General features: G+C 43.3%; 1 protein-coding gene across 1 annotated transcript in view; it reads left to right on the forward strand.

Moving 5' to 3' along the window:
* LOC120060188 (arf-GAP with SH3 domain, ANK repeat and PH domain-containing protein 2-like) overlaps positions 1-13,499 on the forward strand; it is a 102,768-nt gene that overhangs the window by 16,243 nt on the left and 73,026 nt on the right. The window contains exon 2 of the mRNA XM_039009323.1: positions 10,909-10,981. Within this exon, the coding sequence (XP_038865251.1) occupies positions 10,909-10,981 (73 nt within the window). The remainder of the gene's footprint in view (positions 1-10,908; positions 10,982-13,499) is intronic.

The following is a 13,499-nucleotide window of genomic DNA, read 5'->3' on the forward strand; positions in this document are numbered from 1 at the left end:
CGTCTCCTACCTGCTGTCAGGATGCACTCGCAACTGCGCAACTTCAGCCAGGAAGCTATAGAAGGGAGTTGTGTGTGCGGTCATATGTTTTTAAATGAGTTGCCGCTTTCCCACTTCTGTTTGTCCTCCTCTCGACAGAGAGGCCGAAGGCTGAGCGCTCACCCTGTGCCGCGCATCTACAGCTATATCGCATGCTCTGTGTCGGGAGGGCCTCAGCCTGCTCCCCACAGTCGTAGCTGCACATATAGACTTCATTACCCAGACTCCCCTCTGCCTTGTTTAATCCCCCACCCCCAATCTTGCTACATTTCTCAGAAATATAGGCCTAGTGACTGAGGCCCACAATCCAGTAATAACTGTACGCCATTTACAAACCAGGGTGGTGTAGAATAAACCCTAAGGCAGAAACACTGATGCCACAGCAGTCCTTCCTTTCTTTTCAAGGTGTTAGTTTGCTCTAACTATAACATCTATAAAAATTGGATTAGAATCAAAGTCCCCCTCCCAGTACCCCCAATGAATTAGATCATTACCCCAGACTGCCCCCTATCTTGGCGAAGTTTCAACTCGCGTCACCAACTGTTTCCTTGTATGACTCCAGCATTAGGGGATTTATTTGTGTGATACCAGACGGGAACCAGGCGTGTTTTGTGGGTGTCCCTCCCTGCTCCCTCCCATGCTCCTCAGCAGTTCAAAGGCGTGGTGGCGACGTGACCGGCTACTTTGTGCCGATACTAGGAGAGCAGGCTATGTGGATTAAAAAGTGCAGACCCCACATGACTGCTTTGTTTTCTCTGAGTGGGAGTCTGTGGTAGTGGGGGTCGGGTTGAAGTGTGCTGGGGTCCAAGCCACTAGACGTGCCGTCATCAAATAGTACCGTGACAAGAACAATGAGGTAGGTTCGCCCCTGTCACTATACAATATGCAATCATCAAGGAATGCCTTTTATGCCAAGGAACTAATCTAATCCTGGCATTTTGATTGCCCTTCGTCTCAGGGAGGGAAAGCACAAGTTCCCAGATTGTCAACATATCTTTTTCTCATGTCCCTTATTCACCGAAACATCTGCTCTTTTTACTCATCTTGCCCAAGTCTTACTCCCCTGGCCTTGGAAACAGTGGACATAAAATACGTCTCTGTGTGTTTTGACAGAGAGGCTATTTTTTTGTTACAAAACTAGTCTCTAGTCAATGTGATGATAGCATAGCCTAAAAATACAAATCTATTTTAGGAAAACTACTTAAAACATTACACTGTTGTTATTCCAAGACTTCCACCCTCATTCGTTTCACACACAGTAGAAGTAGAAAGGGAGGTTGAAATCTACTCCAAACCCACAAAGAAACTGTAAAATGGACGCTCTATGAAAAGCTTGTGAAATAGGAATGACCCTCCCCAGCTAGTCTCTCTCCATGTTTTTGTTTGGGAGACCGTGGATAATGTAGACGGTTTTGGGAGACCGTGGATAATGTAGACGGTTTTGGGAGACCGTGGGTAATGTAGTGCAAGTGCTTTAGGTATTAGGCCACGCCTTCTCAGCTCATATCTAAGCCAAGCCAAGCCCAGACAGCAGATGTGGGGGTCTGTGTTGGTCAGCCATTCTGGGGTTAATGGCTGTCTGGCAGGAATTGGCGTTTTTCTCCAGTCATGGCTGTGACACTGACAGCCAGGGGAAGTGGGATGGTAGCGGAGCCAGAGAGGTTGTTAGTGTAGTTTGGAGGAAATAGGATTCCAATATGGTCATGGATTTAATTGTAAAGCCTTAAAATAAGATCTTTGCTCGTCGTTTTCGTATTATTTTATAGCCAATTAGATAGTTCAAGGATTTTATAGGTGTTCAAGAAGTGTTAGTGTAATTGCAAGGTAATACATCCACTAGTAAGATCCCAATTTTGTCCATTGGCAAAACATTTTTACGATAGCTCATACTGCTGGTTATGCTAATAACTGGAGAATTAATTCAGAAATCTGTTACTGCCATCTTTTCTATAAAAATAGCTATATTTCTGCGCAACTCAAAATACTTCTCTCTGTGAAGTTACATGGCAACATCTAGATGCTGTAGCCTGCCCAATTTGTCATCTGACTCCGGGCCGGCTGTTTCCTGATGATAATGCATTTTAAATTTAGAGGGAATCTATCTAAATTGACAAGGAGCTTTGAAACCTTAGCCCTCTCTGTGTCCTGGGAAGTATAATGTGACTCAATCGTTCGGTCACGACCCTGCGTGCTCAGATTGGAGAGAGCCAGATGGAGCCTGATGTCATGCATTAAGACTAATTATTTCATTCAATCTTCTCAACTGAAGCAAGGGCATCGTCAGAACCATCAAGGGAATTCATTATCCCCAAGAAATACTTTGTTTATCCTCTGTGAAACATTCTGAGTTTGCATGAATGTATTATCTTGGAACAGATTCGAGGGCCCAGCAGTGTCCTATCATGCTACAGTACAGTGGCCAATGGTGGAAATCCCTTCTTGTTCTCTGCTCATTGGGTTAAAAGCCTCTAATTATAGAAACTGCTGCTTCAAACAGCAGAACATACAAAAGAGTGGACTCTTTCTTGGTGAACTCTGATTCGTCATTGGTTGGAATGATGAATGCCCCAGTGAGGAAAGACTGCCTCAGTGAGGAGGAAAGACTGCCTCAGTGAGGAGGAAAGACTGCCTCAGTGAGGAGGAAAGACTGCCTCAGTGAGGAGGAAAGACTGCCTCAGTGAGGAGGAAACACTGCCTCAGTGAGGAGGAAACACTGCCTCAGTGAGGAGGAAACACTGCCTCAGTGAGGAGGAAACACTGCCTCAGTGAGGAGGAAAGACGGCCTCAGTGAGGAAAGAGTGAATGTGTGAGAGTGATTGAGGGCTGTGTTGTGTTCAGCTGCACTTGGATTATGTCTCCGTCTGTCCCTGTGCACACGCCCAATTTCCTGACAGAGCACTCTCTCCAGATTGAAAGTGTCTGCTGAGGTGTGATGCTGCTTGATGGGCTATGTGTGTTTTGTGAATGTGAAGGCATTTTCAATGGACCTCGGATTGATCAAAGCATTGTTGTCGATATAAATGCTCATACTGGAGCTTTGGCCGGGGTAGGCCGTCATTGTAAATAAAAATTTGTTCTTAACTGACTTGCCTAGTTAAATAAATAAAATAAATAAATTGGCCAGTGAGATTGATTTGAAGATGGGGTAATTTAGCAAGTATGTTACATGTTGTTCATGACCGATTTAGCATTGATTTTATGTGGTTGTCAACCGACCATCTTTGACGCTCCAGCTTCAAACGATTCTACAAACTTGATGTGTTACAAAATGTGTCAGATGTGTTGTGAGCAATTATCAAGATCCTAGCAAACTGGCTAATCCTCCAGCACCTGCTAGGCTAAGTAAACGGACAGATTTTCTTTGTTTCTTTAAATTCTTCAAAGATGTCTTGATCATGCTTTTCGTAAAAGCGTTCGGTGAGCTTCAAACAGTGTTCTGATTAGAGGTCGACCGATTATGATTTTTCAACACCGATACCGGTTATTGGAAGACCAAAAAAAGCCGATACCGATTAATCGGCCGATTTAAAAAAAGATATAAAAAATAAAAATACATAAATAATAATAAAAAAATAATAATAAAAAAATAATATTTACATATATATATTATTTTTTTTCATTTATTTGTAATAATGACAATTACAACAATACTGAATGAACACTTTTCTTTTACCGTAATATAATGCATCAATAAAATCAATTTAGCCTCAAATAAAAATTGAAACATGTTCATTTTGGTTTAAATAATGCAAAAACAAAGTGTTGGAGAAGAAAGTAAAAGTGCAATATGTGCCATGTAAAACGTTTAAGTTCCTTGCTCAGAACATGAGAACATATGAAAGCTGGTGGTTCCTTTTAACATGAGTCTTCAATATTCCCAGGTTACAAATTTTAGGTTGTAGTTATTATAGGAATTATAGGACTATTTCTTTCTATACCATTTGTATTTCATATACCTTTGACTATTGGATGTTCTTATAGGCACTTTAGTATTGCCAGTGGAACAGTATAGCTTCCGTCCCTCTCCTCGCCCCTATCTAGACTCGAACCAGGAACACATCTACAACAGCCACCCTCGAAGCATCGTTACCAAGGGGAACAACTACTCCAAGTATCAGAGCGAGTGACGTCACCGATTTGAAACACTATTAGCGCGCACCTCGCTAACTAGCCAGCCATTTCACATCAGTTACACCAGCCTAATCTCAGGAGTTGATGGGCTTGAAGTCATAAACAGCTCAATGCTTGAAGCATTGCGAAGAGCTGCTGGCAAACGCACGAAAGGGCTGTTTGAATGAATGCTTACGAGCATGCTGCTGCCTACCATGGCTCAGTCAGATTGCTCTATCAAATATCAAATCATAGACTTAATTATACCATAATAACACATAGAAATACGTGCCTTTGGTCATTGATATGGTCGAATCCGGAAACGATCATTTCGAAAACAAAACGTTTATTCTTTCAGTGAAATACGGAACCGTTCCGTATTTTATCTAACGGGTGACATCCCTAAGTCTAAATATTGCTGTTACATTGTACAACCTTCAATGTTATGTCATAATTATGTACAATTCTGGCAAATTAATTACAGTCTTTGTTAGGAATAAATGGACTTCACACAGTTCGCAACGAGCCAGGCGGCCCAAACTGCTGCATATACCCTGACTACTTGTACGGAACGCAAGAGAAGTGACACAATTTTCCCAATTATAAGAAATTCATGTTAGCAGGCAATATTAACAAAATATGCAGGTTTAAAAATATATACTTGTGTATTGATTTTAAAGAAAGGCATTGATGTTTATGGTTATGTTTGGTGAAACGACAGTGCTAAATCATCACCCGTTTGGCGAAGTAGGCTGTGATTCGATGAGAGATTAACAGGCACCGCATCGATTATATGCAACGCAGGACACGCTAGATAAACTAGTAATATCAACCATGTGTAGTTAACTAGTGATTATGTTAAGATTGATTGTTTTTTATGAGATAAGTTTAATGCTAGCTATCAACTTACCTTGGCTTCTTGCTGCCCTCGTGTAACAGGTAGTCAGCCTTCCATGCAGGCTCCTCGTGGAGTGCAATGTAAGGCAGGTGGTTAGAGCGTTGGACTAGTAACCGGAAGGTTGCAAAAACGAATCCCCAAGCTGACAAGGTAAAAATCTGTCGTTCTGCCCCTGAACAAGGCAGTTAACCCACCGTTCCTAGGCCGTCATTGAAAATAGGAATGAGTTCTTAACTGACTTGCCTAGTTAAATAAAGAACGGTGTCCAAAAATACAGATTTCTGATTGTTATGAAAACTTGAAATCGGCCCTAATTAATCGGCCATTCCGATTAATCGGTCGACCTCTAGTTCTGATGTGCAGTTTAAAACACAAACGGTGTATCAATATCACACTTGCCTCCTAGCTTTGTGGATGAACTAGGTAGGTATGATCTTCTTAGTGTTTTACAGTACATCCCTGTAGGTGTGAGAGCCTTTATCGCAAACATATTGTTGACTTGGCTGCCTTCAGTGAAAACACGTGGCGAAAGCCAGAAGCGGTATGCTCTCCAACGTTCTAAATCATCCGTCCATTTGGTTTGTGCCTATCCAGAAAGCCGGCAACCATCTTGCCAGAGAGGACAGCTACTTTTAGTAGTCTGCTGAATCTGAACCCATCACACCACAGTGACTTAGTCGGCACATTTCTACCTCGGCTGCCAGACCTCCCAAGTTGTTGTAGGGGCTTGTATAATTTCTTTCTCCTATGGGGCCTCCCTTGCTGTGTTGATTGCCTACCTCTGCCAGCCATGTCTATGGCTTCAATCAAATATCACTTTGATATTGCAGCTATAGAGCAAAGCTAAGACTCCACTGACTGCTGCGGAAGCTCTGTGTGTTCAGACTGCCTAATTGACATAGGTAATAAAACCCTGGATCTAGGTAACATAGAGCTACAGATTGATTTATATCTCTGTCCTGGGTTAAATAACTCTGTCACTGCTTGGTGGTATCATCCTCAAGGAGAGAGGAAACTAGAAATCAATGGAGATCCATTCTGAATATAACAAGTCCCACAGTTGCTGCATACTTAGGGAGGGATGATGTCAGCAGAAATACGTTTAGGACAGGGCTCTTCAACCCTGGTCCTGTTGAGCAACCGTCCTGTAGGTTTTCGCTCCAACCCTAATCTAGAACACCTAGACTGGAGTTGGACTGAACCTGCAGGACGTTAGCTGTCCAGGAACAGGTTTGGAGAGCCCTGGTTTAGGGCATTATCACTATACCAACGTTTCCCAAACTCGGTCCTCTGGACCCCAAGGGGCGCATATTTGTTTTTTTTGCCCTAGCACTACAAAGCTGATTCAAATGATGAAAGCTTAATGATTAGTTGATTATTTGAATCAGCTGTGTAGTGCTAGGTCAAAAACCAAAACGTGCACCACTTGGGGTCCCGAGGACTGAGTCTGGGAAACCCTGTACCCTCACAAGACTAATTGAAATATCTACTTATATAAGCAGATATCCAGACCAGGGCTAGAAAGAGAGTGTTTGAGCTTAAGGTGATATTGGATGGAGAAAAACATTTCACAACTCTGCATCTCAGGTTCCACTTTTTTTATACACACATATATATATATATTTTTTATCCCCTTTTCTCCCCTATTTCGTGGTATCCAATTGTTAGTAGTTACTGTCTTGTCTCTTCGCTACAACTCCCGTACGGGTTTGGGAGAGACGAAGGTCGAGAGCCATGCGTCCTCCGAAACACAACCCAACCAAGCCGCACTGCTTCTTAACACAGTGCGCATCCAACCCGGAAGCCAGCCGCACCAATGTGTCGGAGGAAACACCGTACCCCTAGCGACCTGGTCAGCGCGCACTGCGCCCGGCACGCCACAGGAGTCGCTAGTGCGCGATGAGACAAGGATACCGAACAAACCCTCCCTAACCCGGACGACGCTAGGCCAATTGTGCGTCGCCCCATGGACCTCCCGGTCGCAGCCGGCTGCGACAGAGCCCGGGCTCGAACCCAGAGTCTCTGGTGGCACAGCTAGTACTGCGATGCAGTGCCTTAGACCACTGCGCCACTCGGGAGGCCAGGTTCCACTTTTAAAGGGGATTCACCTATATTGTGACCTGTATTTTGTTTCATAGCTTGCTTTGAACAATACCTCCAGTGTGGTTGAAAACCAGAGTTTCATTATGTGTGGGTTCTGGACTTTGTTTTGGTCTATGAATCCAGATGGTCTCTGTGGAGCTAATAATATTGTGTTTTATGCAAGTCATATTTTACACTAGACTGGCTAATGACTCATTTCTTACAGTAGAATGGTCAATGGGAAACTCTTGGGACCAAATTGTTCAAACAAAGCTGCATCTTAAGAAGGGTGGTTAGGATAACTCCATCTATATTGATGGTCTTTTGTTTGACAACTGCAATTGCTGCAAAGGATTGCTAGCTCCTGACTGACACAGTCAGCAGGCGGCAGCACTTGCAGTGAATGTTGTGTGGTAAATGATTGTAGGCTGTCTTGGGAGAATCTTAGGAGGCCTGTGTTGTGTGACTCAGCTAGTGGTGGACAGGGAGCTAGGATTAAATGGGAATACTCAGGTGGAGATCTTGTTAGCGTCTCATGATGAGTAATTGTGTTCAGCTAATATGATGAAGTTTTTAGAATTTGTGTTAATTGTTTTTCTCTCTTCTGGAGAAAACAGGACTTAAAAGCCACGATCAAAATGACTGTTTGATGAGCACTTATGGGAGTTTTTTTATTTTTTTATTTTTTTCCTGACAGAGATGGTTATTGTAGGGAAACGTCCAGAAGTGGGATGTGGATTGTCTCCTGACCGAGAGGGTTATTGTAGGGAAACGTCCAGAAGTGGATTGTGGATTGAAAGTCAGTAAGGTCTCTCACAGTAGGCCCAGTGATGTCGTAACTCGGGGCAATGCCGCTGCACTGCCTCCCATTGGCCAGATCTCAGAGGTCAAGTTTAGGTAAGACGCAGCTCTCTTGCTTGGGCCAAGAAACACGAGCAATGGACATTAGACCGGTGGAAATCTGTCCTTTGGTCTGATGAGTCCAAATGTGCGATTTTTGGTTCCAACCGCCGTGTCTTTGTGTGACACAGAGTAGGTGAATGGATGATCTCTGCAAATGTGGTTCCCACCGTGAAGCGTGATGGTGTGGGGTGCTTTGCTGGTGACACTGTCAGTGATTTATTTAGAATTCAAGGCACACTTAACCAGCATGGCTACCACAGCATTCTGCAGCGATACGCCATCCCATCTGGTTTGCGCTTAGTTGGACTATCATTTGTTTTTCAACAGGACAATGACCCAAAACACACCTCCAGCCTGTGTAAGGGCTATTTGACCAAGAAGGAGAGTGATTGAGTGCTCTATCAGATGACCTGACCTCCACAATCACCCAACCTCAACCCAATTGAGATGGTTTGGGATGAGTTGGACCGCGGAATAAAGGAAAAGCAGCCAACAAGTGCTCACAATATGTGGGAACTCCTTCAAGACTGTTGGAAAAGCATTCCAGGTGAATCTGGTTGAGAGAATGCCAAGAGTGTGCAAAGCTGTCATCAAGGCTAAGGGTGGCTACTTCGAAGAATCTCAAATATAAAATATTTTGATTTGTTTTAACACTTTTTTGGCTACTACATGATTCAATATGTGTTATTACGTAGTTTTGATGTCTTCACTATTATTCTACAATGTAGAAAATCGTAAAAATAACAAAATAAACTTGAATGAGTAGGTGTGTCCAAACTTTTGACTGGTACTGTAGGTGGCCTTCCTTGTGTCAGTAAGAGGCCACCACTGATAAATGTGAATAAACACATCGTCAGCTTTTGCCCACTCCATGAAATACAAAACCAGCAAAACGGAGCACAGAGCACTTCTCAGGCCTGAGTACTGGGAGATACTGAGACATTCTGGATATAAAACATCACAGAGCCTTTCCTAACATAACACTGATTCAGGCCTAGTTATTCTCTCTCATGGCTAGCAGTGTAGCGCGGGGAATACTGTTTCTGTTTATCTGTGGAAACTGAACGTAGCTTCTTTGCCTGGGTTATTTTGCAGTTTTAGTAGATTCAGACTGAGGCAAAGATGATGATATGTTGAATGCCGTGAGATTGGGAACAAGGGCAGAGTGGCGCCGGGTGGACCTACTTAGTGAAGCACAAAACCAATCCCCCGGTGACCCTCTAATCATCGGTCGGTTTCTTCTTTCTTACAGTGGTGCATTGTCTCAGCTGGAGTCAGACAGCGTGTATGTGTAATGTAAGTGCATTAGTGTGTGTGAGACAATTAGCTTGTGTGTTAGCTTTGTGAGTTGATTTCTGTGCATGCTTTGTAGTGCTGAGCGATTAGTGCTTTTTGAGGTCTGTTAGGTTTCAGTTCGATTTATATTTAAAAAAAGATTTCGGTTTCGATTGATTTTTTTTTAACATGAAATGCACTATGCATTATGTGGGTTGAATGCTGTAACAACACAGAATAAAACAATTAATAAAAGTCCCATGATGGAAGTGACTGTCCAGGACTGCTTGTCACTTATCTACCATCACTTATTCACAGTACTTTACTATAATAAAATATTGCAGATGTTATGTATATTAAATTTGATTTATTTGATTACTTTATTATTTCATTAATGAAATAATAGCAGGCGTGAAAGAAACAGACTGGGCAAGTACAGGAGCCGCACAATGGATTATGGTCGTTGTAGTTAAGTATCCCGTTTTCTGCAGTAAACTGTGTAGAACATTGGCCTGTTGGAAACTACAACTCCCTGCTACAAATCAAATCATGCCTGAATTGTTTGATCTCTAGAGACTCTGTGCATTGAGCTCACAGAATAATAAAAAAATAAAAATGGAATTCAAGTAGTTGAACCTACGTCGATCAATTAGTAGTTTAAAAAAAGAAAAATTATCAACATTTTGGTTAATCGCTCAGCACTAATGTGTGTGTGTGTGTGTGTAATAAAAATGATAGAATAGTCTTCTCATTGGTGTGAGACAGCATCAGCCTGACCTACCTCCATATCTGAACTGGTCCCCGATCTGAACAGGCCTCCTGTGGTCTCTATGGAGTCCTCCTGCACTCCTCTCTCTCCTTCCTTCCCTCTCCCCTCTTCCACCAGACTGGAGATCAGTTGGATCTATTTATAGTATCGTCTTGAATAATGAATCACCTGCAGACAGACAGGAGGCTGTGCCTTGCCTCGTCTCACACACACACATGCACTCCCAAACACACACACACACACACACACACACACACACACACACACACACACACACACACACACACACACACACACACACACACACACACACACCTGTGGGGCGGCAGGTAGCATAGCAGTTAAGAGCGTTGGGCCAGTAACCGAGGGGTTGCTGGTTCGGATCCCTGTGCCGGCAAGGTGTAAAAATCTGCCCTTGAGCAAGGCAGTTAACCTACAACAACATCTGCTCCCCGGGCGCTCAGATTCAGAGGGGTTCGGTTAAATGGGGAAGACACATTTCGGTTGAATCCATTCAGTTGTGCAACTGAGTAGGTATCCCCTTTCCCTGTGTCCACATTGGCCTGTGGCAAGAGGACCGCTATCAATGCCAGAGATAAGAGAAACCCTCAATCCTTTAATCATTAAATCAGGAAATAAAAGTACCTCAGAGCTCACAACATTACTGCCATCCAATATTACCCTTGGAAGTAATTCAAGCACGGCAAAATCAATGCGGCAGTTTGTGTGCCATATGGATTCAATTGTGATTTTGAACTGACAAGAACTGGACTTCCTTCCTCCCCCTTTCTCTCTTCCCTCTTTCTCTCTCTCTCTCCTTTCCTCCCTCCAGGCGCTGGATGTGGACCGCAGTGTGCTGTACAAGATGAAGAAGTCAGTCAAGGCCATCTACACCTCAGGTCTGGGTGAGTGAGAGAGGTTTATGCTCATTTACAGTTAAAATACCATACCTCTCTCTATGGGCTGGAGGTTGACAAGCGGTTAGCGGTTAATGCTACCTTTGGTTAAAGCTGTCAGGGTCTGGGTGACCGAAAGGTCCATTTAATGAAAAGTCAGGGTTCAGAGCCACCTGTGACGATCATTTTAGAAAGTCAAAAAGCTAGTGCATTCGGAAAGTATTCAGACTCCTTGACTTTTTACACATTTTGTTATATTACAGCCTTATTCTAAAATGTATTCGATAGTTTTTTCCCCTAATCAATCTACACAATACCCCATAATGACAAAGCAAAAATTGTTTTTTAGAAATGTTTGTAAATGTATCATCATCAAAAAAACTAGCACATTTACATAAGTATTCAGACCCTTTACTCAGTACTTTGTTGAAGCACCTTTGGCAGAGATTACAGCCTCGAGTCTTCTTGGGTATGACATTACAAGCTTGGCACACCTGTATTTGGGGAGTTTCTCCCATTCTTCTCTGCAGGTCGTCTCAAGCTGTCAGGTTGGATGGGGAGCGTCACTGCACTGCTATTTCCAGGTCTCTCCAGAGATGTTCGTTCAGGTTCAAGTCCGGGCTCTGGCTGGGCCACTCAAGGACATTCAGAGACTTGTCCCGAAGCCACTCCTATGTTGTCTTGGCTGTGTGCTTAGGGTCGTTGTCATGTTGGAAGGCGAACCTTCGCCTCAGTCTTTCATCAAGGCTCTCTATACTTTGCTCCGTTCATCTTTGCCTCGATCCTGACTAGTCTCCCTGTCCCTGCCGCTGAAAAACATCCTCACAGCATGATGCTGCCACCACCATGCTTCACCGTAGGGATGGTGCCAGGTTTCTTCCAGACATGACACTTGGCATTCAGGCCAAAGAGTTCAATCTTGGTTTCATCAGACCAGAGAATCTTGTTTCTTGTGGTCTGAGAGACTTTAGGTGCCTTTTGGCAAACTCCAAGCGGGCTTGTCATGTGGCTTTTACTGAGGAGTGGCTTCCATCTAGCCACTCTACCATAAAGGCCCGATTGATGGAGTGTTGCAGAGATGGGAGAACCTTCCAAAAGGACAACCATCTCCACAGAGGAACTCTGGAGCTTTGTCAGTGACCATCGGGTTCTTGGTCACCTCCCTGACCAAGGCCCTTCTACCCCGATTGCTCAGTTTGGCCAGGTGGCCAACTCTAGGAAGAGTCTTGGTGGTTCCAAACTTTTTCCATTTAAGAATGATGGAGGCAACTGTGTTCTTTGGGTCCTTTAATGCTGCAGACATTTTTTTGGTACCCTTCCCCAGATCTGTGCCTCAACACAATCCTGTCTCGGAGCTCTTTGGACAATTCCTTCGAACTCATGGCTTGATTTTTGCTCTGACATGCACTGTCAACTGTGGGACCTTATATAGACAGGTGTGTGCCTTTCAAAATCCTGTCCAATCAATTGAATTTAGCACAGGTGGACTGCAATCAAGTTGTAGAAACATCTCAAGGATGATCAATAGTCTCGTAGGAAAGGGTCTGAATATTTATGTAAATATGGCATTTCTGTTTTTTTATTTAGAATACATTTGCAAAAATATCAACCTGTTTTTTTGCTTCGTCATTATGGGCTATTGTGTGTCCATTGATGAGGGGAAGAAAATGTTGTAAATATTTTGAGTAAGGCTGTAACCTAACAAAATGTGGAAAAGGTCAAAGTTCAACGGGTCTGAATACTTTCCGAATGTAGCTACATCTAGGAAAACCTAAGTTCCAAAGGCTAGGCCTAAGATATTGTATATGAGGTCATAAAATACGTTTTGTAGTGATGCCTATGTTGATGATGTAAAGAATATTTCCTGGTCTGTGGTGTGTAACGAGGAGCACTTGACACATTTTTGAAATTGCTTATTCCAGTTACTAATAAGCATGCACCCATTAAGAACATGACTGTAATAACTGTTAAATCCCCATGGATTGATGACGAATTGAAAAATTGTATGGTTGAGAGGGATCAGAAAAAAGGAATGGCCAATAAGTCTGGCTGCACAACCGATTGGCAAACGTACTGTATTTGGGACAAATCATTCACTTACAACTAAATCTTGTAGTGAATACTGTGGAAATTGAGAAAGTTGAAGTGACCAAACTGCTTGGAGTAACCCTGGGTTGTGAACTGTCGTGGTCAAACATGTTGATACAACAGTAGCTAAGATGGGGAGAAGTCTGTCCATAATAAAGCACAGCTCTGCATTCTTAACAACACTATCAACAAGGCAGGTCCTACAGGCCCTGGTTTTGTCGCACCTGGACTACTGTCCGGTCGTGTGGTCAGGTGCCACAAAGAGGGACTTAGGAAAACTACAACTGGCTCAGAACAGGGCAGCACAGAGCGAGAGAGAGACAGAGAGCTAACATTAATACTATGCATGTAAATCTCTTATGGCTCAAAGTGGTGGAGAGATTGTGTTCATCACTACTTGTTTTTGTAATGCACACGGACACCCATGGATACCCCACAA

The sequence above is a fragment of the Salvelinus namaycush genome, chromosome 15 (genome assembly GCF_016432855.1).
Source record: "Salvelinus namaycush isolate Seneca chromosome 15, SaNama_1.0, whole genome shotgun sequence".
In the NCBI taxonomy this organism is placed as follows: Eukaryota; Metazoa; Chordata; class Actinopteri; order Salmoniformes; family Salmonidae; genus Salvelinus; species Salvelinus namaycush.